Source organism: Phalacrocorax aristotelis, chromosome 9 (genome assembly GCF_949628215.1).
Source record: "Phalacrocorax aristotelis chromosome 9, bGulAri2.1, whole genome shotgun sequence".
Taxonomy (NCBI): Eukaryota; Metazoa; Chordata; class Aves; order Suliformes; family Phalacrocoracidae; genus Phalacrocorax; species Phalacrocorax aristotelis.
This window is the reverse complement of record NC_134284.1, coordinates 11,216,821-11,242,875: the sequence shown is the minus strand read 5'-3', so window position 1 is coordinate 11,242,875 and position 26,055 is coordinate 11,216,821. Positions and strand designations below refer to the sequence as shown.

Sequence of the window (26,055 nt, the reverse complement as noted above, 5' to 3'; positions counted from 1 at the left end):
CTTCAGCTCCCAGGACATCACCCCTCAACTCTGGCTCAGCCGATGCAGCCTCCTGGGAGCCAGCAGGGTCAGGACACGTGGCAGGGCTGGGTATCAGTACCATTGCCAAAGTTCTTCATAACTGGCTGTATGGGTTGTGACTCCTTTGCTGAGATGAATGGGCCTAGGCAGAGCAGCCCTCTCCACTGCTTGGAGGAGCCCGTGGTCAGTGTCATCAGACCTGCGGCATCCTTCCTCACCTGGACGCCCAGCATCCCCCTAGGAGAGCTCTGTCCCTCCCCTCAACACCCCTCGTCCACCTCTTTGCAAGTCTTTCAGAGACCTGGGCAGACCCTGCCCAGGCATTCACCACCACCTAGGATGTGGGGAATTGCTCCTTTGGAGACTTACCCCTCCTTTTTCCACCAGTCCCTGCCTCCCCAGTACTGGCACCAGCTGGCATCGCAGTCCCGATGTATGTTTACTGCAATGCTTCCTCCTCCTCCCAAGCTGGCTTCCCGAAAAAGAAGGAAGGAAAAGACATGAGCTCAGCCCTGCCCTTGATCAGCAAGCACTCCTCCTGGAGCTGGGACAGGGTTTGTGGCACTCCTGCAAGCGGGCCTGTCTCCTCCTCTCCTCCAGGCATTCCCTCTCCTTGGGGACAGCCTGGCCACAAGGACCGAGGGCGCTCGGGCCATTCTCTTCTCTTTTAGGTGTGGAGGGAGAGAAGAAAGGAACCAACCTCTCAGGTACAAGGATCCCCATGTGCATCGTCTCAGGAAGAAATGTCTCCCAGCCTTGCAGTGGAGCCAAGCAAAAAGGGTCTTCCCTGCCTAGAAAGTTTAGAGTATCTCTCCAACAGTTTCCAGTGCACTTTTTTTTGTTTTATGTTATCTCCCCATGAGATCAGCCTGACCTAACAGTACACTTATGAGGCCACTAAATGAAGTTGCACATACTACTTGACAAAAACACTTCACTGCAAAGTTGTTCATATGTTATAAATTTACATTTTAGGAATTGTAAATAAACTCTCTGCCACACTGCATCACTATCAACCAGGCCAGGAAAAGCTGAGAAATAACACTGTCTTTTCCAATAACAGGCTAGTGACACTATTCTAGTTTTCATAAACATGGGAAAAAGCAATGTCAAGGGTGTATTTGTCATTCTTCTATAGCTTGTAGCTTTGACTCAAAACTTAGTCAAGATTCTTTCACAGAACTTAATGAATTCTGAATCAAGGTTTTAATGGCCATTATATGCACATGCGCATCTAGTCACAAAAAAAAACCCCAGAAGACTGCAATTCAATTAAGAGTCTCACTCAGCAGAGAAACCAGGCTTGCAGCTCTGAAAATGCCTGATGCCTCCTTTCCTTTTATTAGAGCTGACAAAGAGTTGCTCTGGAAGGTCACAACCTCTGCTTGCTATTCTAAGCTCGGGATTTTTTTTTCTTCAGAGTGAAAGCACTTTACCTTTTTCACTCTCTACAAACAAAGTATTGTGTCCATTTTGAGAATGGAGCAAAAAAGGGCAGAGAGGAGGAATGTCTTGTGAAGTGAGGTGTGGCCACTTTTTAGCTTTTCTGTTTGAATTCCAACAGAAAGCAATGATAAGCCTTTTCCTTTTGCAACAAAAATAATTTACTCATTTGGTAGAGTGAATAAAAAGAAACATGCTGTAAACTATAACTGCTGGGAGCAGTTAAAAGGTTCCACACTGTTTGCCTTCCTTTTCTGAATGCCTCGTTTTGTAGAAAAGTACCTCAAAACCAGGAGGAGGAAAAAATTAGGACAGGAAAGGAGCCGTTATTCAGGGCTTTTGCTGCTTGTTACCTGTATTATTGCATGTGTCTATACATATATATGGGGGTGTGCTTGTGCACATGTTCATATACATGCATGTTTACATTATAATATTACAGTTCTATGTTACATAAGTGCTTGTGAGGTATAATCATCTCAGTTATTTTATTATAAAAGAACTGTATCTAACATAACAAAAAGGAAGTGAGAGAACAATACTGCCAATTAAACCAGAGGCATTAGAAAACACTGGTATACCATAATACCTCCTCACAACAGGTATCAGAGCCAGAGGCTGCTGATAAAGCCGGTTTGTTGCCGGGGAGAGCTGTTCCACTCAAGATTGCAGACTGCCATCTTCTGGTGGTCTTACTTAAAATCATGCTTTGTAGGAGATGTCGTTTGAATATGGTTACTTAAAACATCGCTTTTATTCACAGGGACTTTTTCAAAGCACATTTGTTCCAGTATATTTTTTCCTGATATCCCACGAAATGGCTCGGGTTGCATCTATATTGCTTTTCAAGCTTTGGTCCATTGCCAACTCAAATCCAAATTCAATTTGTGTCCAAATGAGCCCATGCTCAAGCACTGGCTTGAGGTTTGGGTTGGGGTGGGATGGAAGACATAACAAGTAAATTGAGCTAATATTCTTTCTACCCAGGAATGCTCTTACCTTAAGCAGAATGGATGGCCCAGGTATACCACGGCTTACACCAAAGGGCTCACCGTACCAGCCTAGACCACCTGGTGTTCCATCTGCCATTGTGGCAATGGTACACAGACAGTCTTAAAAAATTAAGACAGTCAGAGTGTCCCATAGTAAGAAACACCTTTTGTGTTGAGTCATAGACAGCCTTTGATCAGTAATATCGATATAGGATTGTGCAAGCATTATACCAGTTCTACATCCTACTTCTCACAGTGTGCTCATATAAAGTTCAGGCAGGTTTAAGGTTGAGCTGGAACCTGGTTTTGGCTCAGCCTTATAAAATGCAGTACAGGTGTAGCATACACATAAATAATGTGAAAAAAAATTTGGCATATTTCTCATTGAAATTAGAAGCACATTACCCACAGTTTTCTTATTCCCTTCCACTAGGGTGTATTGCATTTGTTTTAATTTGTTGACAACAACAAATCTTTAAAACAAAATACATTTCTGAGATATCTTTCTTAGGGAAAAAATGTGTTGAGATAAAAATAACACAGAAACTAAGATTTGATTCATCTCCCTAATCTCTCAAAAAGAAAATTCACTTTCATATGTACACTTGGAAATGCAAGACTAAAACCTGATTGCTCTGCTCCAAAACTACTGTCTCATGAGAATCCCAAAGCAGCAGCCATAAGATTATCCTTCTCTATACAATGTAGTTGCCAGTCTTCCCCCACTTAAATGAACAAAGCCAGCAGTGCACTGTAATTTACTGCATTCTTTCAGGCCCAAGAAAAGTAAACCAAATTCACTACAAGCTCAGATATAATGATAGAACATTTGCATTCATTATATTTTGACAAAGAGGTTTCTCAAATCATCTTTTAAAAGTCCCAGGTCTTCTCCTAAAGAGTAACATCTTTCTGGCAAGGCCTGTTTTCTACTACAGAAGTGCAGAGTTTGGTTCACTTTCACACATTTTTCACTTTCATTGTTACAGCAATCTTGCCATTCTGCTATCTCAGTCACACAGTCTTCAGCACCAGCTACAAATTTATTTTCTGAACTGACTGCATTTCTGGTATATGTGGCCAGTTGGGAAGGACTTGTATTTTTTGTCAGGTATCCTGTCCTAAAGCCCTGCTTCTCAATTAAAAACAACCCCACCCATAAACCCAAACTATCTGAAACTCAGAGGAGTGGCTGACACTGGTGTTCAGCTGAGAACACAACTTTTTTTGTTTGCTTTTGTTCTGGTTTATTTACTGAAGTTTTCAGTTTGTCACTTTAATATCAATTTTCTTTATTATTGTCCTTCTCTGTAAGCTACAAACAACTATGTATATCTTGTTCATGCTAACTCCAAGGTTAACCTAAATATTTTTCCGCAATGATTTAAAAATATTATTTCAAAGTAATTTTTATCTACTTATTTTACAAAGGTGGAGATCTTGATGACATGAGAAAATCAATGACACTTGTCATTTACAATTTGTGAAGTAACAAACTGCAAAATTTGAGCCCCTTACTTTTCTCTCACAGGCTACCCATCTCACTGCCACTGATGGCCACATTCTCACTCAGACTAGATTATTAAACTAGAGAGATACTACTGCTATGCAAATGTTTTTCTGACTTGAGTTGTAAATATATTAGATTTAGTCTGATAAAAGCCAAGGCCTGATCAATAACTTTAAGCAAAGGTCTGCTGCAAAACAACTACAAAAACCAAAACAATTTCCCCAAACTTATAAATAAACTAGTTTCCCACTTTGTTTCAAAAAGTACCGCTTTCCTTTGCTTTTCAATGGAGGTAACAAAAGATCCACTTCATCATCATTTTGGTGGTATATCCCATCCAAAAGGTCTAAATTATAAAATATTGAAAGAAAATGCTTTAACATTCAGTTGAGAGATGTATGTATGTAACTTACTATTCTGTGAAAGATTATTCACAACTTCCTAGTCCCTTATTGGGCTTCAAGTGGAAATATTTGCTTTGGTCCTTTTTTTAATAACAAGTCATCTACTGCGTTCTCTGTTAATCAAACAGTATTACCTGTTTCCCAGTAATGCATGTATTATCAGTAGTTTAAAGAGGGAATGCAACTAATGTTCCTTGGTAACTCTGGACGTTTTTTAACTACAGTCTATCAAAACGGTTTTCTAGAAAATGAGAATGAAAGGAAATAAATGCAGAAAAAATAAAGCTCAGATTATCAGATTTTAAATCCAAAAAGAATAAATACCATCTCATAGCAAGGGACAAGAGCTTCTCTTAAACTGCATTTGTGAAGCAAAATCACTTTGACAATCCCTAGTATGAAAACTTACCAGATCTATTATTAGCAATGGAAGTAACCTCAGAGTTTAACATCTGTCCCATATAGAGCTGGGCAAAATTCACAATGCCACAAATCTACTGTAGTCCCTACCAACAGGGAAGTTCAAGTGCTACTGTTCAGCCTGCAAAATACAATTGCAATTTATTAGTGGAACAGCGATTCTTAGTGTCATTAACAACTCTATTAATCTGGTTTTTTAAAAAGACATGAAAGAAAATTTTAAATATTTCCACCTACTTTTAAAAACTTTTAGAAAACATAAAATTACTTTTAGGTCAGAAAGGAAATTTAAAAGACAGGCTTGAAGAAAAAATGAGCCGATAATCTATTTTTCAAATAATGCAGTTGTTTTGATCATGTAGCTTGACATTTTCATGTTCTATTGTACAAATAGACTTGCGATCCTCTTCCCATTTCCTTTAAAAAGCATCTAACATGGTCCCTGAACTGTGAATGAGTGATGCTACATGATGAAACTGCAAATACAATGGGACACCAGCCATTTCCTAAGCATTGTGTAATAGACTAAGAGGTCTAAAAATTTAACTCCACACATCCAAACATAGAATAATAAATATTCCGTTTTTGAGGATTTAAAAAATAGATCTTCACCATCCAGAGTGTAAAAATTACAAGGAGAAGAGAGATTACAATAGCCCATATTATTTAAGTCACTCTATCAATAGTGAGTCATAACTGATTGCATCTCGTTTCAGTTTTTAAATGTGAAGACAAAAAACTTAAGTTTTTGACGTTCAAGCGAGGTTAAACTAAAGAAAATCTAGTGAATATCACAAGGAAAGGATCCAAGGGAAAGGTTTGACCTCTCTTCATTCTGTTTTAAGTTTGATGATACACTGTACATGATGAGGGTACCACTATCTCACAACCTATCAGCAGGTAATTCATAAGGAGGTCAAAGAAAGGAAAAGGCCATAGAATCATGCATAATTTAGCAACTTCATCAATAAACAATTCATCGGATAATAAAAAAGAGCACTGAAAGAGGCATGTGAAGAAGGAGAAAGGGAACAAAAATGCCACCAACACCATCCTTCAAGCAAACTTCAACTTCTGTGCATCCATGAAACTAGGTAAATAATTCCCCAATTTGCATCAACAACCGTGATAATCATGCATGGAAATAGAGACATATATTTATACTTCATACATTACATTTGATCCACTTGGGTAGGGGATGATACTGCAAAAATAAATAAGGTAATTAAATAAGAAAAAAGAACAAGAGGGGAAAAAGAGTAAATAATTATTCAATCACCTTGGACTTCACAAACCTAGCTTTAGTAACATAACTGTCAACATTAAAGGCAAAAAAGCAAAAACCCTGAAGAGCAAAACTCTTTACAGAAACATGTAGCTACAATGGTCTAATCAGACCTGACATAGTTATTCTGATTCACAAAAAATTTCTCCCTATTGTGTGTTGCAGTCTATCAGATTTTTTTTTTTCATTGAGTGTGGTAAAACTAATACATCTAACAGCTGTTAATAGAAATTCATATTTCAAATTACTGGAGAACAGAAAAGACAAACTGTCATTCCAAATAGATTTCTAGTAACACTCTAATGTATAATACTAGAAAGAAATATTAATATGCAACATCCTACATCATCTAGAAATATTTTAATTATTGTTTATATCTATAAACATTCATTTTTAAACATCAGAAACACTAATCATGAATAAACAATCATTAAATACAGAATTTTTTGAACTTGTTTAACTTCTATACATGTTAAGTACGATGCATCTATTCCAGACAACCTTATCACCACAGATCTTGCAAGTGCAAGGTCTCATCGTATTAGATACTAAAAAAACAAGATAAGAGGATAGTCAAGAAGAGTAGGGATGGAGTCAAATGCTTTGTTAACTGCTCTTAGCTGTGATACTTTGAATTTCCTTTCCACAGCACTTTTTTTTTCAACCCAAATAATCACAAGGTGACAAGCATAGGAATTTTTACGATGTAATGTGATATTACAAATGCAAAAATTTAAATACCAGAACAAAGCTAGAATTCCAGTCACTATCACATTGGCTAAACATACACTGTGTAGGTATGCAAGAAGTGGTATTTTTTGCAGAAATAGCGTATAGCAATGTGCTAAGTACTCTGAGAAATAAAATGCAATTCTGTGAGACAAAGCAATGACATTTTTTACTTTCATCTCAATAGTACCAAAATGAAAAAATCACTTAATTCTAGGCGTATCAAAAAAGGTCAGTTCTAAAGTTAAATGGACTAATGTAACTCTTTAATACTAACTTTATATAAATTAGATAATTTAATTTTTATTTTATTCTGGATTATTCTCTATCTAGGGATTATTCCACATACAGAACATTAGGTAATTACAGGTACATATCAGCATATGTTAGGTCTATTGTTTTGTGAAGGTCTCTCTCATCCTTCCTTTTGCCCTTTTTCAAGAGTAAAATTGATAGCATTTTACATTTAAACCTAAACTGACATTATACATACAATGTACTACTGGGATTATGCACTGAAGTGCCATTTGTGCCTTTAGAAATCTTTCCACTGTCTGAAACCACAGAACTGCTTGCATGCTGAAGACCTTAACTTTCCTTCTTTTTCTCTTTTCTGAGACAAAGATATCTGTTTTGCTTCATCCTTTTGCTACCTTCACCACATTACGCCAAACTTGGGGGTTGAATTTAGTACATGGGTAGAGCCTGACAATTTTCAAATTTTGGTCACATATATTCACATTTCAATCTCCATGTTTGAACAGGTGACAGCCTGTTCTTAAGCCCATTCTTAGAGCTTAGAACACAAAACTATGATCTATTATTTATGCATTTTTAACTGCCTCTTCAAACTGGCACGGTGTAATATATTTAAGTGGAAGCAAGTAACCTTACTCAAACTGAATCGTGTCCTTTTCAAATTTCAGTTCTCAGATTGGTTCTCATACATTGCAATAGATGGTCTTTTCACATGGAATCAAGCTGTTCTTGAATGCTGATTGCTTGTTTGTAGTCTTCTACAGCCTCTTTACTGAAACCCAATTTACCACGAATATCAGCTCTAAATTTATACATCAAGGCATCATTAGGCTGAATTGACAATGCTGTAAAAATAAGAATAGTATGTAACACTTTTTTTTTTTAACATTACATGATTATAAAGAGAAGTATCATCCAAAAACTTCTGTCAGTGCTCAAATTTTTCTCCAGACATGCTTTCACAAAACAAAACGTATTACACAAATTAACTTTACCTCAAGAGGTAGGCAACTTTGTTATGTCATTTATACTTTGGAGTTTTTTTAATCTTTTTGATCCCACTGTAATTCTGCCCTGACAGCAGAAACTATGCTCTCCTCTGAAACATAGGCAAAATCTTAGAGAAGAAAACTACCACCATCTAACTTCTGGAGCATGGCAATGAACCCAATATCTTGTTCAGTTTCTCCATTGTATAAAAAGGATTTAGGTACTTGTTAGAAAGCTTAATCTGCTGTTTTAAAATTCTGCTTTAGAGAGAAAATTTTTTGAAAAATTAGTCAGCTCCCTGGTCTGGTCAATTTTCACCATCTAACACTACAAAAACATTAGTCGTGAAAGCCATGAAGTAAAACACTATTTTGTTAAATTCCACTGTAAAAGTAAACTCATTTCTTAAAAAAAAAAAAAAAAACAAAACGCTAAAGAGAGTTATCCTTTTATCCTTTCAGGAAAGATTACCTGTGTACTCAACTGTTGTCAAATCAAAGTCACATTACTAAATTTTGTTTCCATAAAATAGCTTTAGTTACTGGAAGAAGTTTGCCTGTGTATCCAGAGTTGCTGAATCTCATGTTAGTAGCAATAGCAAAAGCAGCAATGAAGTAACAGCTCAGCTGTTTTGAACCTCAACAAAGGGTTTGGTTTTTACCAAGATCAAGATGAAAGTTTGATTCAGTTCCTCTTCTCTATGAACCATTTCTATTCCCAACAGAAGAGCTTATGGAAGCCAAATACTGTTTCAAAACTTGTTCTACCAAGAGCACATTCATTAAATTAAGTTACCTGTATGCCATTTTCTAGGCAGCTAGATATCTCAACACATACACACACAAACTCACAAAAACAATCAGACTTGGGAAATATAGTATTGTCTCAAACTTGCCAGAGTTTCATTTAGAACGGGGCTCTGCTCAGCTCCTAATCCACACATTATATGAAACAGTTTATCTTCTAATTTACATATTCTTTCAATTTTGAGAATGGAAAAACCCACAATTAATTAGCATGTTCGCTTTAACTACTTCTTTTTAATCATGTCATAATATCAGATCAAAGTAAGTAAATATACTAGCAAAAATATACACATGCTTTCTGAATCATGAAATAAATGCAAGTAAATTTATTATCATAGAATCATAAAATGGTTTGGGTTGGAAAGGACCATCTAGTTCCAACCCACCTGCCATGGGCAGAGACACCCTCCACTAGACCAGGTTGCTCTAAGCCCCATCCAACCTGGCCTTGAACACTTCCAGGGATGGGGCATCCACAACTTCTCTGGGCAACCTGTTCCAGTGCCTCACCACCCTCGGAGTGAAGAATTTCTTCCTTATATCTAATTTAAGTCTACCCCCTTTCAGTTTAAAGCCATTAGCCCTTGTCCTATCACTACATGCCCTTGTAAAAAAAGCCCCTCCCCAATTTCTTGTAGGGCCCCTTCAGATACTAGAAGGCTCCGGTAAGGTGTCCCCAGAGCCTGTTCTCCTCCAGGCTGAACAACCCCATATCTCTCAGCCTGTCTTCATAGGAGAGGTGCTCCAGCCCTCTGATCATCTTTGTGGCACTTCTCTGACTCACTCCAAGACATCCATGTCCTTCTTATGTTGGGGGCCCCAGAGCTGTATGCAGTACTGCAGGTGGGGTCTCATGAGAGTGGAGTAGAGAGGGAGAATCACCTCTCTTGACCTCCTGGTCACGCTTCTTTTGATGCAGCCCAGGATACAATTGGCTTTCTGGGCTGTGAGCACACACTCCTGGGCCATGTTGAGCTTCTCATCAACCAACACCCCCAGGTCCTTCTCCTCAGGGCTGCTCTCAATCCATTATGCACCCAGCCTGTATTTGTTCTTGGGATTGCCCTGGCCCATGTGCAGGACCTTGCATTTGGCCTTGTTGAACTTCATGAGGTTTGCACAGGCCCACCTCTCAAGCCTGTCAAGGTCCCTCTGGATGGCATCCCTTCCCTCCAGTGTGTCAACTGCACCACACAGCTTGGTGTCATTGGCAAACTTGCTGAGGATGCACTCAGTCCCACTGTCCATGTTGCCAGCAAAGACGCTAAACAGCGCTGGTCCCAATACTGACCCCTGAGGAGAGCCACTCATCACTGGTGTCCACTTGGACATTAAGCGATGGACCACAACTCTTTAAGTGCAACCATCCAGCCAATTCCTTATCCATCATGTGGTCCATCCATCAAATCCATGTCTCGCCAATTTAGAGACAAGGATGTCGTGCAGGACAATGTTAAACACTCTGTACAAGTGCAGGTAGATGATGTCTGTTGCTCTTCCCTTCCCCACCAATGCCGTGGCCCCACTGTAGAAGGCCACCAAATTTGTCAGGCACAATTTGTCCTTAGTGAAGCCATGTTGGCTGTCACCAATCACCTCCTTATTTTCTCATTTTCCATATGCCTTAGCATAGTTTCCAGGAGGATCTGCTCCATGATCTTGACAGGCATAGAGGTGAGACTGACTGGCCTCTAGTTCCCAGGTCTTCCTTTTTTCCCTTTTTAAAAAGGGGTGTTATGTTTCCCCTTTTCCAGTCAGCGGGAACTTCACTGGACTGCCATGACCACAACTTCTCAAATATGGTGGATAGTGGCTTAGCAACTTCATTCACCAGTTCCCTCAGGACCTGCAGATGCATCTCACCAAGTCCCATGGACTTGTGCACCTTCAGGTTCCTTAGATGATCTCGAACCTGGCCTTCTCTTACAGCAGGTGGTTCTTCATTCTCCCAGTCCCTGCCTTTGCCTTCTGCAACTTGGGCAGTGTGGTCTGAGCACTTGCTGGTGAAGTCTGAGGCAAAAAAGTCATTGAGTACCTCAGCCTCCTCCATATCCCGGGTAACCAGGTCTCCTGTTTCCTTCAAGAAAGGGCCCGCGTTTTCCCTGTATTCCTTTTATCACCAATGTACCTATAGATGCTTTTCTTGTTGCCCTTGACATCTCTGGCCAGATTTAATTCTATCAGGGCTTTAGCTTTCCTAACCTGATCCCTGGCTGCTCAGAAAATTTCTCTGTATTCCTCCCAGGTTACCTGTCCTTGCTTCCACTGTCTGTAGGCTTCCTTTTTGTGTTTGAGTTTGTCCAAGAGGTCCTCGTTCATCACTGCAGGCCTCCTGACATTTTTGCCTGACTTCCTTCTTGTTGAGATGCATTGCTCCTGAGCTTTGAGGAGGTGATCCTTGAATATTAATCAGCTTTCTTGGGCTTCTCTTCCCTCCAAGGCTTTGTCCCATGGTACTCTACCAAGCAGATCCCTGAAGAGGCCAAAATCTGCTCTCCTGAAGTCCAGGGTAGTGAGCAACCTCCTTGGTGCCTTGGACCTTGAACTCCACCGTTTCATGGTCATTGCAGCCAAGGTTGCCCTTGAGCCTTGCATGGCCCACCAGCCCCTCCTTGTTTGTGAGAACAAGGTCCGGCATAGCACCCTCATTGGATCCTCTATCATTTGGACAAGGAAGTTATCATCAGGGCATTTCAGGAACTTCCCTGATTGCTTATGCCCTGCGCTGTGTTGTCCCTCCAACACATATCAGGGTGATTCAAGTCCCCATTGAGGACCAGGGCTTGTGAATGTGAGGCTGCTCCTATCTGTCTATAGAGGACCTCACCTGCTTGGTCTTCCTGATCAGGTGACCTGTAGTAGATCCCCACTATAATGTCACCTGTCCTTGCCCTCCCTTTACCCCTGACCCACAAGTTCTTGGTCAGCTCCTCATCCATCCCCAGGCAGAGCTCCATGTGCCCCAGCTGGTCATTGACATAGAGGGCGACACTCACTCCCCTCGTCTCCCCTGCCTGCCCTTCCTAAAGAGCCTGTGTCCTTCCATTCCATATCATTATTGTTACCATAATTGTTAGCATGCTACCAAACATAATCATGACAGGTAAATAAAGATTACCTGTTGAAATGTCTTTCTCAGCTAGTTCATATTGCTTCAGTCCGTTATAGAAATTTGCCCTGTTAAAATACACTGCTGCAGAGAATGGGCAGAGACATATTGCCTTCTCAAAGTCTTCTTTTGCTTCTTCAATATTGTTTAGTAATGTATTTGTAATAGCACGATTCATAACAGCAGATTCATTTCTTGGATCAAGTTGTAATACCTTGGAATAATAGCAATAGGCCTACAAAACACATGAATTGGAGGCAAAGTATGCTGTTAAAATTTGAGGAAATTGTTTACGTGCAACTTGTAAATTCCAGTTTGTTTAAGCCATTAGTATTCTTAAGTCTTTACTCATTCTGTTCAGCGTTCGTTGTGCACAGAAGAGAGACACAGCACCAGCATGTTTATCCACAAATAGGTCAATCACCACCCAGACAGAATTTTGAAAAATAACAGCTGTTCATGCTGAATTGCAATTACAGGAGAAGAAATAAGCTACACACTAAGGCCAATTTGTATTAACACAGAAAAGAGTTTATAATGCAATACCTATTCTTGAACTTCTTTCTTCATAATTAGCCTCTGTGAGACAGTAAGGAGTCACAGAAACAGAGTAAAGAGGAAGAACAGCTTATGCAACACCAGTCATGGAAAAATGACACCAGATGCATAAAAAAAGAGATTTCATGATCACAGAAGCAGCCATATGCAGGGCACTGATACTGGACTCCTAAGGAATTTCTGATCCAAGTCTAACTAATGCTCAAGAGCAACAAGGAATCTAACTCAGAGGAACACACAAGAACATTAGATTTTTGTCTTACGTGATCCATTTCTTGTGCTGCATAATGTACAATCTAGGTTTAAAATTGTATGCCAAGCCTGTACTAAAAATTATTAATTCCTTAATAAGTGAACTGCAAGCTGAAGTGTTTGCAGATGCAACTCTAGGAGAGAATTAATTCAAGCAGATGAAATGTGCTGAAGTACCCATGCTAGTTCTGGGTTTCCACACCTGCTGGACCACAAAGCTCCAATCAAATAAAAGCCTAAGCCTATGCCCAGCAAATGTGACTGGAAGACCAAAGGAAAAATCATTGCAGGGCCCTCCTCACAGTGAAAAATAAATAGTCCTTGCCTTCAAGTAGATTTTAAATTCTCTCACAAGAGGAATTTCAGTATCCAAGTCTTCTGTATTTGAAGATACCCTCATTTAAGCAGAATTAGGTAATTTAAAACTCCAAAGTTACTGTGGTAACAGGAGGAAGATCTGATGACTTGATTAAAGTTCACCAGCAGGAGATTCTTTTCACTCTCCTTGTCATTGTGCTATAGTGAATTCCATTATTTAATGTATGGGAGTTAGGCTGGGGAGGAAGTTACTGAACATCAGTGGGATTTTGGTATCTCAATTATTTACAGATTTTTGTGATGTGTATTCTAGCTGTCATGAATCTTAGTTCATTCATATCAATGATAAAATACATAGTAGTAGGGCAATTATTTATTATTAATTACTACAGATTAATTCATTTCTTGGTAGAGGACCATGAAATTCAATGTAAGAAAGCTTCATGTTGATTATACTTAAAGACAGCTTTATACCAACAGTATTTATTCAAGAAAAAAAGTTCTGCCAGATTGTAGACCTACCTGTGAAAGCTGTTGATTATGGAAGTAGATATTTGCTGCATTGAAATAGGCTAATGCATAGTTTGGGTCAACAGAAATTGCTTGTTGATAGTCCTTCATGGCACAGGGTAGATACCCCATTAACTGATTGATGAAACCCCGATTTGTTAGCAGCGGAGCAGTGGTAGTGAGCTGAAAGGAAAACCAGATGCCTTTTTACTCAGGGAAAATTTACACTCATACAGGAATTTATTCTGGTTTTCAAAGATACATTTACTTTTAAAAAAAAATCAATTGCACCTTTTAATCCAAATTGACAACTACTAATGTACAGTATTGGCTGGCCTCATAGCAACAGGCTGATTTTAAAAAAATCACTTTAAGCTAACATCTACCTTTAGTGCGGCATTTGTATCTTGAAATGCAGCAAAAGTTTCACCCATTTGAAGACAGACTGAAGCTCGTCCGTCATATGCAGCACAGCATTTTGGATCAATGCAAATAACAACTGTAAACTGGCTCCATGCTCTCTGAAGCTTTCCAAGGGCCTAAAATAAATTGCAGTGTGTCCACAATAAGAAACATAAGAAACGCCAAACATACTAATGGTCCCACTTTAAAACTTACAGCAGAGAATGGAAGAATGCTCATATTTACAAATGCAGCAAACTAAATTACAGAAAAAAATAATTCAAATATCTTGTTAATTTTCAAATATCTTGTTAATTATGCAATACTCGTTTTCTTTGCAGCTATGTAAGATATCTGTCACAACTGTTTTATCTGCAAGTATTACCTCTTCTACATCATAGAATCACAGAATGGTTGAGTTTGGAAGGGATCTCTGGAGATCATCTAGGCCAACCCACTGCTCAAAGCAGGGTCAGCTGCAGCAGATTGCCCAGGACAGTTAGATTTTTAATATCTTCAAGGATGAAGACCACAACCTCTGTGTACAACCTGTTCCAGTGTTTGATCATCATCACAGAAAAAAAAAAAAGTTTTCTTATGCTTAAATGGAATTTCCCATATTTCTGTTAGTGCCCACTGCCTCCTGTCCTATCACTGGGCACCTTTCAGTGTGTGCCCATTGCCTCCTGTTCTACCACTCTGCACCATTAAGAGGAGCCTGGCTCCACTTTCTACTCCTTCGTCAGATATTTATACTTATTTATAAGACTCCTCCTTAAGCTTTCATCTCTCTCTCCCTTCTCCTTATATGACAGGCTTCAGGTATGAAGGGCTTCAAGCCCTTAATCATCTTAGTGGTCCTCTGTTGGATGAGCACTGGTATCTTCATGTCTGTCTTGTACTGGAGAGCCCAGAACTGGACACAGTACTCCAGGTGTGGCCTCACCAGTACTGAGCAGAGGTCATGTCCCTCAACTTTCTGGCAATGTTGCTCCCAACATAGCCCAGAGTATCATTGGCCTTCTTTACTGCAAGGGCACATCACCAACAACTTCAGCTTGTTGTCCATTAGGATCCTCAAGTTCTTTTCTGCAAAGCTGCTTTTGAGCCACTCAGCTCCCAGCTTGTAGTGGTGCATGAGGTTATTCATCCCTAGATGCAAAACTTCTCACTTTCCTTTGTTGTACTTCATGATGTTCCTGTCTGCCATTTCTCCAGGATGTTCAGCCTGTCATCCCTCTAAATAGCAGCACAACCTTTGGTGTATCAACCACTCCTCCCAATTTTGTATCATTTGCAAACTTGCTGAAGGTGCATGCTACTCCATCATCCAGGACATTAAGATGTTAAACAGTATTGGACCCATTACTGACACCTGAGGACACTTCACTAGTCACTGGCCTCCAGCTGGACTTTATGGCACTAATAATGACCCTTTGAGCCTGACAGTTCAACCAGTTTTCATTTCACCTCTGTCCATTTTTCTAGATCATACTTCACCAGGTCTTCTACAAAGACCTAATGAAAGACTACTGAAAGATTTGCTGAAGTCAAGAGAAACAGGATTCACTGCTCCCCTCTCATTCACCAAGCTAGTTGTCTCAGCATAGAAAGCTATCAGGCTGATTAAGCATAATTTCTCCTTCATAAACTCACGCAGACTACTCCCAGTCACCTTCTTGTCCTTCACATATTTAAAAATAGTTTCAGAATTATTTGTTTCATCACCCTTCCAGGGACTGAAGTGAGGCTGACCTGCCTGTAGTTCCCCAGATCCTACTTCTTGCCATTCTTGAAGATAGGCATGGCATTTTTCTCTCAGTCTTCAGGAACCTCTACCAGTTGCTGTGACCTTTTACAGATAATTGAGAGTGGCCTCACAGTGATGTTGGCTAGCTCCTCAGCACTTGTGTGTGTATTCCATTAGGTCCCATGGACTTATGTCTATTTTGTTTAAATGTTCCCTAACCTGATCCTCCTCCATCAAGGGTAAGTATTCCTTGCTCTGAACTTTTCCACTGGTCACCAGGACTTGGAATTCCTGAAAGGCAGTCTTATCGGTAAAGACCAAGGTGAAAAGGCATTGAGTACCCCTGCATGCCCTTTGTCATCACATCCCTAGTCACATACACCAGCAGGCCCATATTCTCCCTAATTTTCCTTTTGCTACTGATGTACTTTAGAAGCCTTTCTTGTTGACCTTCATGTCCCTTTCCATATTCAACTCTTGATGGGCTGTATATAAGCTTGTGATCTGAAGACTTATGTGTTGGGCTTCACAAAGCAGTGAAATTAAACCACTAGGTTGTTCAGCAAAAGCACCTCCCCTGGATGGTCAAATGGAACTCTGGTATACTGTATCTTGTGAAGGACTTAGAACAGTTAAGGAAGGGCTCAATTCTGGGCAAATAGGCCCCTTGGGACCACAGGCAAAATGTAAACATTTTACCTAATATATGTATTAATTAAACAAAGGTGGAAAGCAAATCATCTAGTTCCCCACCTCAAAATACTTCTCCACATGTGTCTATGTTTAAGCCCCAAAAGGTATAAGGCAGCTTAAGACAAGGTATCTAGCAAGATTTAGGCCCCTCAGAAATTAAGCACCTGCCACTTTGTGAACTTTCTGGGTTGCCTCCTGCACCTAATTCCTACCTACGTCTTTCTCCTACCTACTTGCCAGTGTAGTCACTCCAGGTTTTTCTCTCGCACAGTACTTCCCAAAGGACTGTGAAAGCATTAGTTAGAATTTAAGTGAATTGGCAAAGCTGTAAAAGGAAATTTGCATGACACCTATGCAAGACTACCTGCCAGGCTACTAACATTTACATTGGCAAAAAAAAATGGACAGCAAGATTCATGACAATTCAAGACATTTCAGACAACTGGATATAATAAAGCACAGTAACTAAATGACAGAAATTAGACAAAAACTGTCAAGTCATATCATATATACCTTTGCTAATAGAGAAGTTCATTTCCTATGTAGGTAAGTAGTTTTAAGAGATCATTATATATAAGGCCTTTACCAAGGGGTTTTAGCAGATTTGCTAACAGTGTAATTTGGAGAATTAGGACATACAAGATTTTGTTTTACGAAGATTTGTCAGCACTTTGGCTGCTTTTTACCTCAGTAAACACCTCATACACATAAAACATGCCAGTCCTTAATGTTAGTTTATCACAGAACCATATACACCAATCAAACAAGTGTAAGGTTACTTGATATTCCATTATTCAACAGCAGAACTCTAACAAGATCGGGCACAAAAATGAAAAGAAAATAAGTCTATCCATTTACGTAAAAAGAAAGAAGACGCCATGAGGCTTGTCCAAAGTACATGGATTATTTTATGTTTATTATGATTATTTTATGTATTATATACATGTACGAATATTAGGTTGATGTTATTTTGCTTGATTAAACATAGCATTGACAATGACTTTTGGTGTGTTACCTGCAAGTTGTATCCTAAGCAAATTCTGGCTTTTATACACTTTGGATTCAAGTGAATTGCTCTCAAGAAATCTTTCTGTGCTTGTTTACAACCAGCCTCATGTCTACTTTCCATGTATGAATTTCCTCGTCCAACATAGGCATCCACAGAAACAGGATCTAGTTTGAGAACCTGGTCAAATGATCTCACAGCTTCTTCAAACTCATGAAGTCTAAAAAGAGAGACATTAATGTTTTCTGTTTAAAAATTTTATAAATAAAATCCCAATTTGTGAATGATCAGCAAATACTAACCCATAATGCCCACTGAAAGTAGTTCGGTTCTGACTAAAAGGGACACTTTTTCCCCTTAAATTTGCTTTCTGTATATGCTCCCTGATAATTATAACAGCAAAGATAGTCAGTATAAGACCTTGCAGGTTTCGGTTTTAATTCCTTGGCCTGAGGAAGAAAATAGCAAAATTCTCATTAGCTTTTGCTGTGCCAAGATCTCACCTTTTCAACAGTTGTACTCAGAGAGACTTTATCTGAGTGATTCGTGCTTTCCAAATGACACGACCAAACATGTTTTTGGTAGTCTGTTCAGGCACAGATGTTTCAGCCATAAATAATTTACTTCTAATACAAGCCTTCTTTTTCTTATACCAATTCTTGAACTTACCCAAACTATGCTAAACTGGCAGTGTAAAACAAGATGATATTCAGAGTTCTAAGCATAGACCATTCTGGTCTAAGAGTAAGCCAAATGTGGAACTCCATCCTCAGAGAAAACTTGATGTGTCTGAGGTATACTGAGTAGGAATAGAAAGGATTAAATACCTGAAATGTCAATGAATGCTAGTAAGTGTCTTTACACGAAAAGCAAAAACTTTATTGTGTCAACGTACAAAATCATTTTACCAAGATGATTCAAACAATACCTTATCTTTCAGTATGTAAGCTACCTGTGTCTACCTGAAGCACAGCCTGTCATCTTTACCAAAAGAGGAAAGATTAAGTATATTCAGCTAACAAATTACTTCAAGGGTTGTAAACCAAATGCTTTTTAACAGCACAACACTTGTTGCAAGAACAAATAAGGGCTTCATTCCAATCCTGTTCATAAGCAGACATGAGGTTAGAGACTGCAGGATGGATCCCAAATGCATCTTAAAACGTGTTATACCGCTGAGTTATATAGTTACTAGTGACTCCTTTTGACAGCTGAATATAGACACGGGCATCAAAATCACATGCTCAGTTTTTAGAAGCAGGATTCAGCATTCCTAGGTGAGTTCCACATCATCCAGACACTGTGAAATATGGAGCCAGTTATGCCCTAACTGCAGGCATAGTAACACAAGAAGTTTTGATGCTACTATCCTGAATATGTCCATCTCCACGCTGCCTCAGCAGCAACAAGGTTAAGCAGTGATAGATGGCAGAGTAACTGTAGAATAAAATAGATTAGACTAAACTAATAGGCTAAATCTCCTTTTTATCATAGGTGATATTTGTGTGAGACAGGAGCTATCAACTCCAAGTGCCACAATGATAAGTAGACTAAGATACTAATCTATATCTTATTTCTTCCAATTTATATCTATTTTAGGTGTTAGTCTTTCTAAATAAATCTCATCTTGATGAAACTACACTTTAGAATTGGAAGACCATTAAGGCTTTTGCTTTTCTCAAAGGACAAAGTTCATATTTAAACAGAAATTGCATCCTAATTAATTCTGAATAAAGCAACCCAACTCTGCTTATCTCATAATTCTTTGATCTTCGGTCCTTCTCTTGGTTCTATTTTATCATCCTAGTATTTACTCCTGACACTGTCATGAACACATAGTTGCATGATATCATAATATTTTAATACCAGTTGTTAAACTTGAAAAATATCTAACTTTCATTTCCTCATTCCTCTTTACCATTTTCTCCTCCTCCAGTTCTCAGTGTACTCAATATGAAAAAGTGAACAGGAATACAACGCTCAGGAATTATTTCATTTTTCTACTCTCTGTCAAGCAAAACTACGTATATTACCTATGATAGCAGATTCCAATAGCTTGAAAGATCTGGCTGTCATCTGGACTAAGCAATGTTGCTTCTTTAAAGTCCTGAAAACAACATTGACAGACATTGAACCATGCAAACTGATACTGTTTCACTTCACCTCCAACTTTGGTTTTAGCTAAACAATTTTATACTTCTATATAAAAAGGGAGATGACCTCTGACAAAGGCATTATATGTTCATAAGTACTGGAGATGTATTTAACTATTTTCATAGAATCATAAAGGTTGGAAAAGACCTCTACGTTCATCGAGTCCAACCATCAACCCAACACCACCATGTCTCCTAAACCATGCCCTGAAGTGCCATGTCTACAGGTCTTTTAAATACCTCCAGGGATGGCGACTCTACCACCCCTCTGGGCAGCCTGTTCCAATGTCTGACCTCTCTTTCAGTGAAGAAATTTTTCCTAATATCCAATCTAAACCTCCCCGATGCAGCTTGAAGCTGTTTCCTCTCGTTCTATCACTAGTGACATGGGAGAAGAGACCAACACCCACCTCGCTACAACCTCCTTTCAGGTAGCTGTAGAGAGCAATAAAGTCTCCCCTCAGCCTCCTCTTCTCCAGGATAAACAACCCCAGTTCCCTCAACCTCTTCTCATAAGACCTGCTCTCCAGACCCTTCACCAACTTCGTTGCCCTTCTTTGGACACACTCCAGCACCTCAATGTCCTTCTTGTAGTGAGGGGCCCAAAACTGAACACAATATTCAAGGGTCTTGTCCCAGACTTTGATAGAATAAAATCTCCAAAGTTATGTGGTAACATGGTATTTCCTACAAAGCTACGTTACCAGAAACAAAACCTTCCAGGAAGGTATATTCTGTTTGTTTTTAATAGAAATAATGTATCTCAGCTGCTATTATTAAATACATATATATAGAAAATATATTTTGCTATACACAACTTCAATAGACTTCTCCCATTAATAAAATTATCTAGTTACTTTCTGTTATTACTTTGACAAATGCAGTATACCAAGCTCATATTTGCATTAGGAGATTCTATGCACAATGTTCCAGTGAAAGACTTCATAAAGCTTTTGACTGTTGCCTTTTACTAACATTCAGAACATTTTTCAAAATGCTTGTGGTTTTGATATATGCGGTTCAGTTGTAAAAATTATACAGATATTTTTAAAATCAAATACAATCATTTCAATTATGATGGAAGGAAGCACCTTAGCTTTCTGCATGGGAAAGTAATCTGTATATAGTAGGAGTGTTTTAGCTGATGTATCCAGCAAAGTACAACTTCAGAAAGCATTTTTTTTACTTGTTCAAATTGTAAAAATAAAAAGATATGGAAGATTTTAGTACTGTAGGAACTACAGAAGTGATAAAATAATGATGCACAGATATATATACACACATATTTATATTTTGTTAAAATAAATCTTCTCTTTTGGTGAACACGCTATCATAAAATTATAGTTCTGTTTTTAAAAAGCTACTGAGACACACTGTTCCCATCCAGCAAAGCCTTTCAAAGAATACCCAGCAAAGCTAATGGAATTCTTCTTGTGCACAATTTGGAGCATACACTCTGCTCTGCATATGGAGCAGAGCAAAAGCAGGATCAAAGTTCCAAGGACCAGATTTGGTTTACTTAAACCAAAGGTGCTATCCTCACAGGTAACTGTACACTTCATAGAATCAACAGGAAAAGACACCTCTTTAAAGCAATTCAGATCTTATATAGACTGAATTGTAACTTTTCTTTTTTCTTGCAGTGTACCCAATTCAGGAATACACTTCAAGTAGTATGCATCTGTGTGTAAGTAATTACATATTAATTCAACCAGCACTATACATGTATACAGATATACTCCTTGCAATATTATCCGAGCTGATACATAACAAGGTCCAAGCATATTTATAATTGCTGATGTTTTTCTCAAATTAGCTGTTATATTTTTGTGTCTGTTGTTCAATTACCATTTTGTAAATTGTCTTCACTACAATCCATTCAAAGAACTTTTTGCTCATCCTGCTGGTTCTGCCCCAGTCTCTTCCTAGTGGCCTTACATATCAGTTTGTACTGCCTCAGCTGCTTTTCTGAACTATTCTGATCAATTGCATCTTGAAGCATAAGAGACCAATAACACAGTATTTCTACTTAAATTATTTCTAGGTAAGGTATACCAACTGTTGTGCGCTTCGAACAGGGCATTTCTGGGTCATTGGAATGGGATTCAGAGTCATTCTTCATTTTTTACTTGCAAATAAGAAATATTACTCAATTTTTAGAATGCCTATGCTGAAATTCTTTCTATCACATAAAGAAGATAACACATTTTCAAGTTACTAGTCCCCAATGGAAGCAATGAATGCACCAGTTACACTGAAAATAAATACCCCTGCTTTAAAAAAACTAAAACTTTTTAGCAAACTTAAACACTATTTCAAATTCAAAAATAAAAACCCATGTGTGTGAAAGAGTGATGTTTAACACTGTTAGGTTTCAAGCCTGCTATTGCTATATCAGATGGAGTCCCATGAATGAGAGAGTCACCTGCACTGTGAGTCAGTGTCAGAAACTATTTTCTTACATTTAAGAACATTATCTAGAGTTTGGATCCTTCCTCCACTTTCAACAAAAATGGTCATTTAGACACACACACACACGTGCACACAGAGGAACAAAAGAAGCCCACTCAGCCAGAACCTCCATTTACTTAGGCTTCTGCAATGAATTAGTACTCATTTGGACCCAATATAAATTACTTCAAGATTAAAAAAGAAGGAAAAATCAGGTTCTTGCTTATTAAACTTTGTGCAGCTCCCGTGTTTAACTCTAGCAGCATGGAACTGTAAAACAATTAAAACTGCATTTGATTTGCATGTTCACAGCCAGCCTGGCATTAGGTGTTGAGCAAATGAGAACTGGGCATAAAATATTCCCAAGAGTATAAAAACTGTCAAGCTGGTCTTCATATCAACAATAGCTTACATTATCAGAAAACTCTAAATTTCCTTTACTCAAAGAAGGACTTTGTACCTCACAGGCATTAGCGTAATCGCCAAGTTCCATGTAGAGTAGTCCACGATTAATTAACACTTTGAGAGATATTTCCTTACTCAATTCAAGAAGGAGAAGAATTCCATAATCTTTCAAAGCCTACAAAAATATAAAATGTATTTTAAAACATAATTTATTCAGAGGGATACAATGAGGCTTCAAAATTTAAGAGACATGCTTTCAAATTCCTACAAATCACGTGGATATGCACAAATTTCAGTGTGGCTATTCCAATGTTCCACGGTTTGCAGACGGAATTTAACTGAATTTGGAGCCTTCTCTAATTACATATACCCATTCCTAGAGTACAGAAGCAAAGATAATGCAAATATAAACAGACATAATTAAAACTTATTTTGTCATTATATACATTTGAAAGTTAGAAATAAATCTTAATTATTTCTACTGCTAAATTTTATGTCCAGATTCTTATTTAAAAACACAACAAATTATTCTAATTAGTCATGAATTAATGTCAAAGTCAGGTACTTTCAAAGTTAAGTATCTTCAAATAGAATTTATCATTACTGAAAAATCTAAACACCAGTATTAACTAAATTTGGGTGTAAATTTTATAAAGAGCAAATAGTGACATAACTAGGTAGACTGAAGAAGCCACAATACTCAAATTTATCAAAACAGAACAGTATTTCAACAATGCTTGATCTGAAGAAGTTCTAGCCCAAATCTGTTTTCACCTGAAGAATGAACTTGTATAGTATACTTAACCAGACAGTTTAGAGCTAATATGACAAAAATGTCCTTGACTGCAGTATTCCATATTATGAGCCACTTAAGAGAAGTTCTATTCTTTGTCACTTCTAAACTAAGCTAGATATTAGAAACAGCTTTAAAGAAAATAATCCCATTCTTGTTAGATCTAGTAAATTTCTTTTGTCAATAATATACTACATTTTTCCTGCAACTTCCCTTGTATTTTAAGTGGCTTTTCTGGAGAGGGATAGCAAAGAACAACTTTTATAATACCTTATTTATGATGGAACTATCATTTTCACAACTTAAACATTTACCTTCAGGTACTGTAATCACCTATTTTTCTTTACCCATTTGCATCATTCTTGGCCAATTAACCTCTAAGCACAAACAGTCTTTGCCCAAGGTCAGTTTGACTTGAGACATCTGAGCTCAAATACTTAGGAACTAGCCTTGTCTCAGAAAATAGGCCTCATCAAAAAGACGGTTCAACATGAGTGCATACCAGTCTGAAGCTGCCTGGTGCCTTTGTGTGCCCTGTTGTGTCTTTGCTTTATAACAAAGGTAGAAAGCAGAAACATTCAGAGGCAGCTCACAGACAAGCTGAGAGAAGTATAAACACATCCAGAAAAACAGGGCTCTGAATGACAGTTGGATGTGGTAGAAACCTGTTTTGACATAGTCGTCTTCTGGATATAGTTGTTATATTTTCAAAGGGGTATCAAATGTAATTAATATGATAGTAGAGACCAAAAAGCCATTTTTCTTTTAAAAAAAAATCCTGAAGAGCACAATCATTCAGGAAGACATTGCAAGAGGTAAAAAAATTTGACTAATTGTCAGTAACAGGTTACTAGCTAATACGAACAGCTGAGTCCTCATGGGATGTTGAAAAAAAATTAATACCATACCTTTCTTAAGTCCTTTATTTGATGATAACAGACAGCTCTGTTATAATATGCCAAAATGCAGGTTTTGTTGAGGTCGATAGTTTTCGAAAGATCTTCAATTGCAGCTTTAAATGTCTGCAAATGAAAAAACACTATATATAAATTGTAATTCAGGGTTCACGGCACTCCATATTCTTTCTCAAATAATAGCCTATTTTAAAATTTTATTTCATAGTTTGACATTTTGGTTCTTCATCAGTACTGGAAGGCATCCAACCATTTCACTATGTCCTCTATGGACTACTTACTGCAGTCCTTACTGCAGTGGGAGCACTTCTTCAGAAGCTCTATTTGTGGAAAGACTGGGCAAACATTCTTAGTGTTTTCTTATATCACATCCACATACTGCAATACAAAAACAATCCTTAATTTTACTAGCTTACATTTTATAGCTTAACCTAACATAGAAGGTATCTTTTGTGGGCTTCTGGTACTTCTGTCTATCACTAGGTAAGAATCTATTCTGTGGAATTTGGGAAGAATTAGCAGATAGATGCTTAGTAGCTTCTCCTACCCATCAATCGCTTTCAGTCACATAGAACAACCAGAGAGTAGCTTCAATGAGGAATGGAATGTATAATAATCAAGTGGAATTCCTGGTTTCCATCAGCAACACTTTTACCATTATTTCACCATTCTAAAGTGCCAAGTAAGATACGTTAATTTTCAAGGGAGAATACAAAAGTACAACAACAAAGACCATCCCACCTTATTTTGATACTTTAAAGTTCCTCGGTAAAAATAAGCTCGCTCACTGTTAGGAAGAATTTTGATTGCCTCATTGCAATTCAGAATTGCCTTAGAGTATCTACCTTTACTTCCATAGTAAGCAGCACGACTCATATATGCCTGTAGAGATGAAGACAAAATGATGACATGGTAAAAAAACCAGCTTTGTTTAGCATTATAAAACAAGGGTTAGACAGAAGACAGAAATTATGAGTTTATAAAAACATACACCTTATGAAGCTTGTAATTTCTTTTATTTAATGCTTGCCATGTGCTTGCTGGCAGATTACAAGGCAATACATCCATAAATGCAAAACCTGTCAGTCTTCGAACTGACAAATATGCCTCACAGAAACAAACTATCAGGAGTCTTTATATTACCTGGAAATGTGATGGACAAAGGGCAAGTGCTCGATTGAAATCTCGGATGCACTCAGCTTGTCTGAGCTGCATTCTACACAGCCCTCGCTGATAAAAAGCATCTGGGTAACTTGAATGTAGTCTGATAGCCATACTAAAAGCATCACGGGCCTAAAAGGATGACATATCTGGGTTAAATATTGTCCGTTTGTTCAGCTGAAACCATAGGCTGATTCTTTTGTACAGCTAGGTATGATCTATTTTTGCAGTTGGAACCCACCATTTACCTGCATTGTTTTTTATAATTTTCATCCATTTACTGCTACTTAAAATTTTGTAGTGTTTAACATCCTACCTAATGCAATCAAACTCAAGGAGGCACAATCTAACTCATTTAATCATCTTGTTTCTTCAGTGAGACTGCAAAAGTTCAAGCAAGCAGGTGGCCTTCTGTCTGTAAGAGCTGAAATAGTGAAGCTGTTTGTTGTCATGGACAATGGATTAACATGGCTAGTATGCAACTCCTTTAAAATCCATCCAGATAATTTTTTCCCTCTACATTGTACATTAGCTTACAAAGTCACAGGGTTTTCCAGGATATACAGCTGTAATATCAGAATGCACACTGACACAGAAAGTCACCTTTTGCAGTTCTCAGGTATTAGCACATTAGATATTTCAGACAATTTTGACAGCCTTTTTCCAAAAGAATATCACTTTTAATAAACAGCGTTAGAAGCAGACAAGGCAAGAAATTGTTC

At 38.2% G+C, this 26,055-nt stretch overlaps 1 protein-coding gene across 15 annotated transcripts in view; it reads right to left on the bottom strand.

The window, feature by feature from the left end:
* Positions 1–4,786: 4,786 nt before the first annotated feature.
* Positions 4,787–26,055, bottom strand: part of TTC6 (tetratricopeptide repeat domain 6) — a 79,284-nt gene continuing 58,015 nt past the window's right edge. For 11 of the 15 annotated variants that reach the window (XM_075103395.1, XM_075103398.1, XM_075103394.1 and 8 more), the window contains 10 exons: positions 25,316–25,465; positions 24,914–25,054; positions 24,167–24,280; positions 22,521–22,640; positions 19,490–19,563; positions 17,466–17,676; positions 13,992–14,144; positions 13,618–13,788; positions 11,977–12,202; positions 6,214–7,907 (listed from right to left, as the gene is read on the bottom strand). In XM_075103395.1, coding sequence (XP_074959496.1) covers positions 7,771–7,907; positions 11,977–12,202; positions 13,618–13,788; positions 13,992–14,144; positions 17,466–17,676; positions 19,490–19,563; positions 22,521–22,640; positions 24,167–24,280; positions 24,914–25,054; positions 25,316–25,465 — 1,497 coding nt within the window. In that variant the 3' untranslated portion in view covers positions 6,214–7,770. Of the gene's footprint in view, positions 4,912–6,213; positions 7,908–11,976; positions 12,203–13,617; positions 13,789–13,991; positions 14,145–17,465; positions 17,677–18,125; positions 18,284–19,489; positions 19,564–22,520; positions 22,641–24,166; positions 24,281–24,913; positions 25,055–25,315; positions 25,466–26,055 lie in introns of those variants that run through there. The other 4 variants (XR_012662279.1, XM_075103400.1, XR_012662280.1 and 1 more) reach the window with 4 other exon arrangements.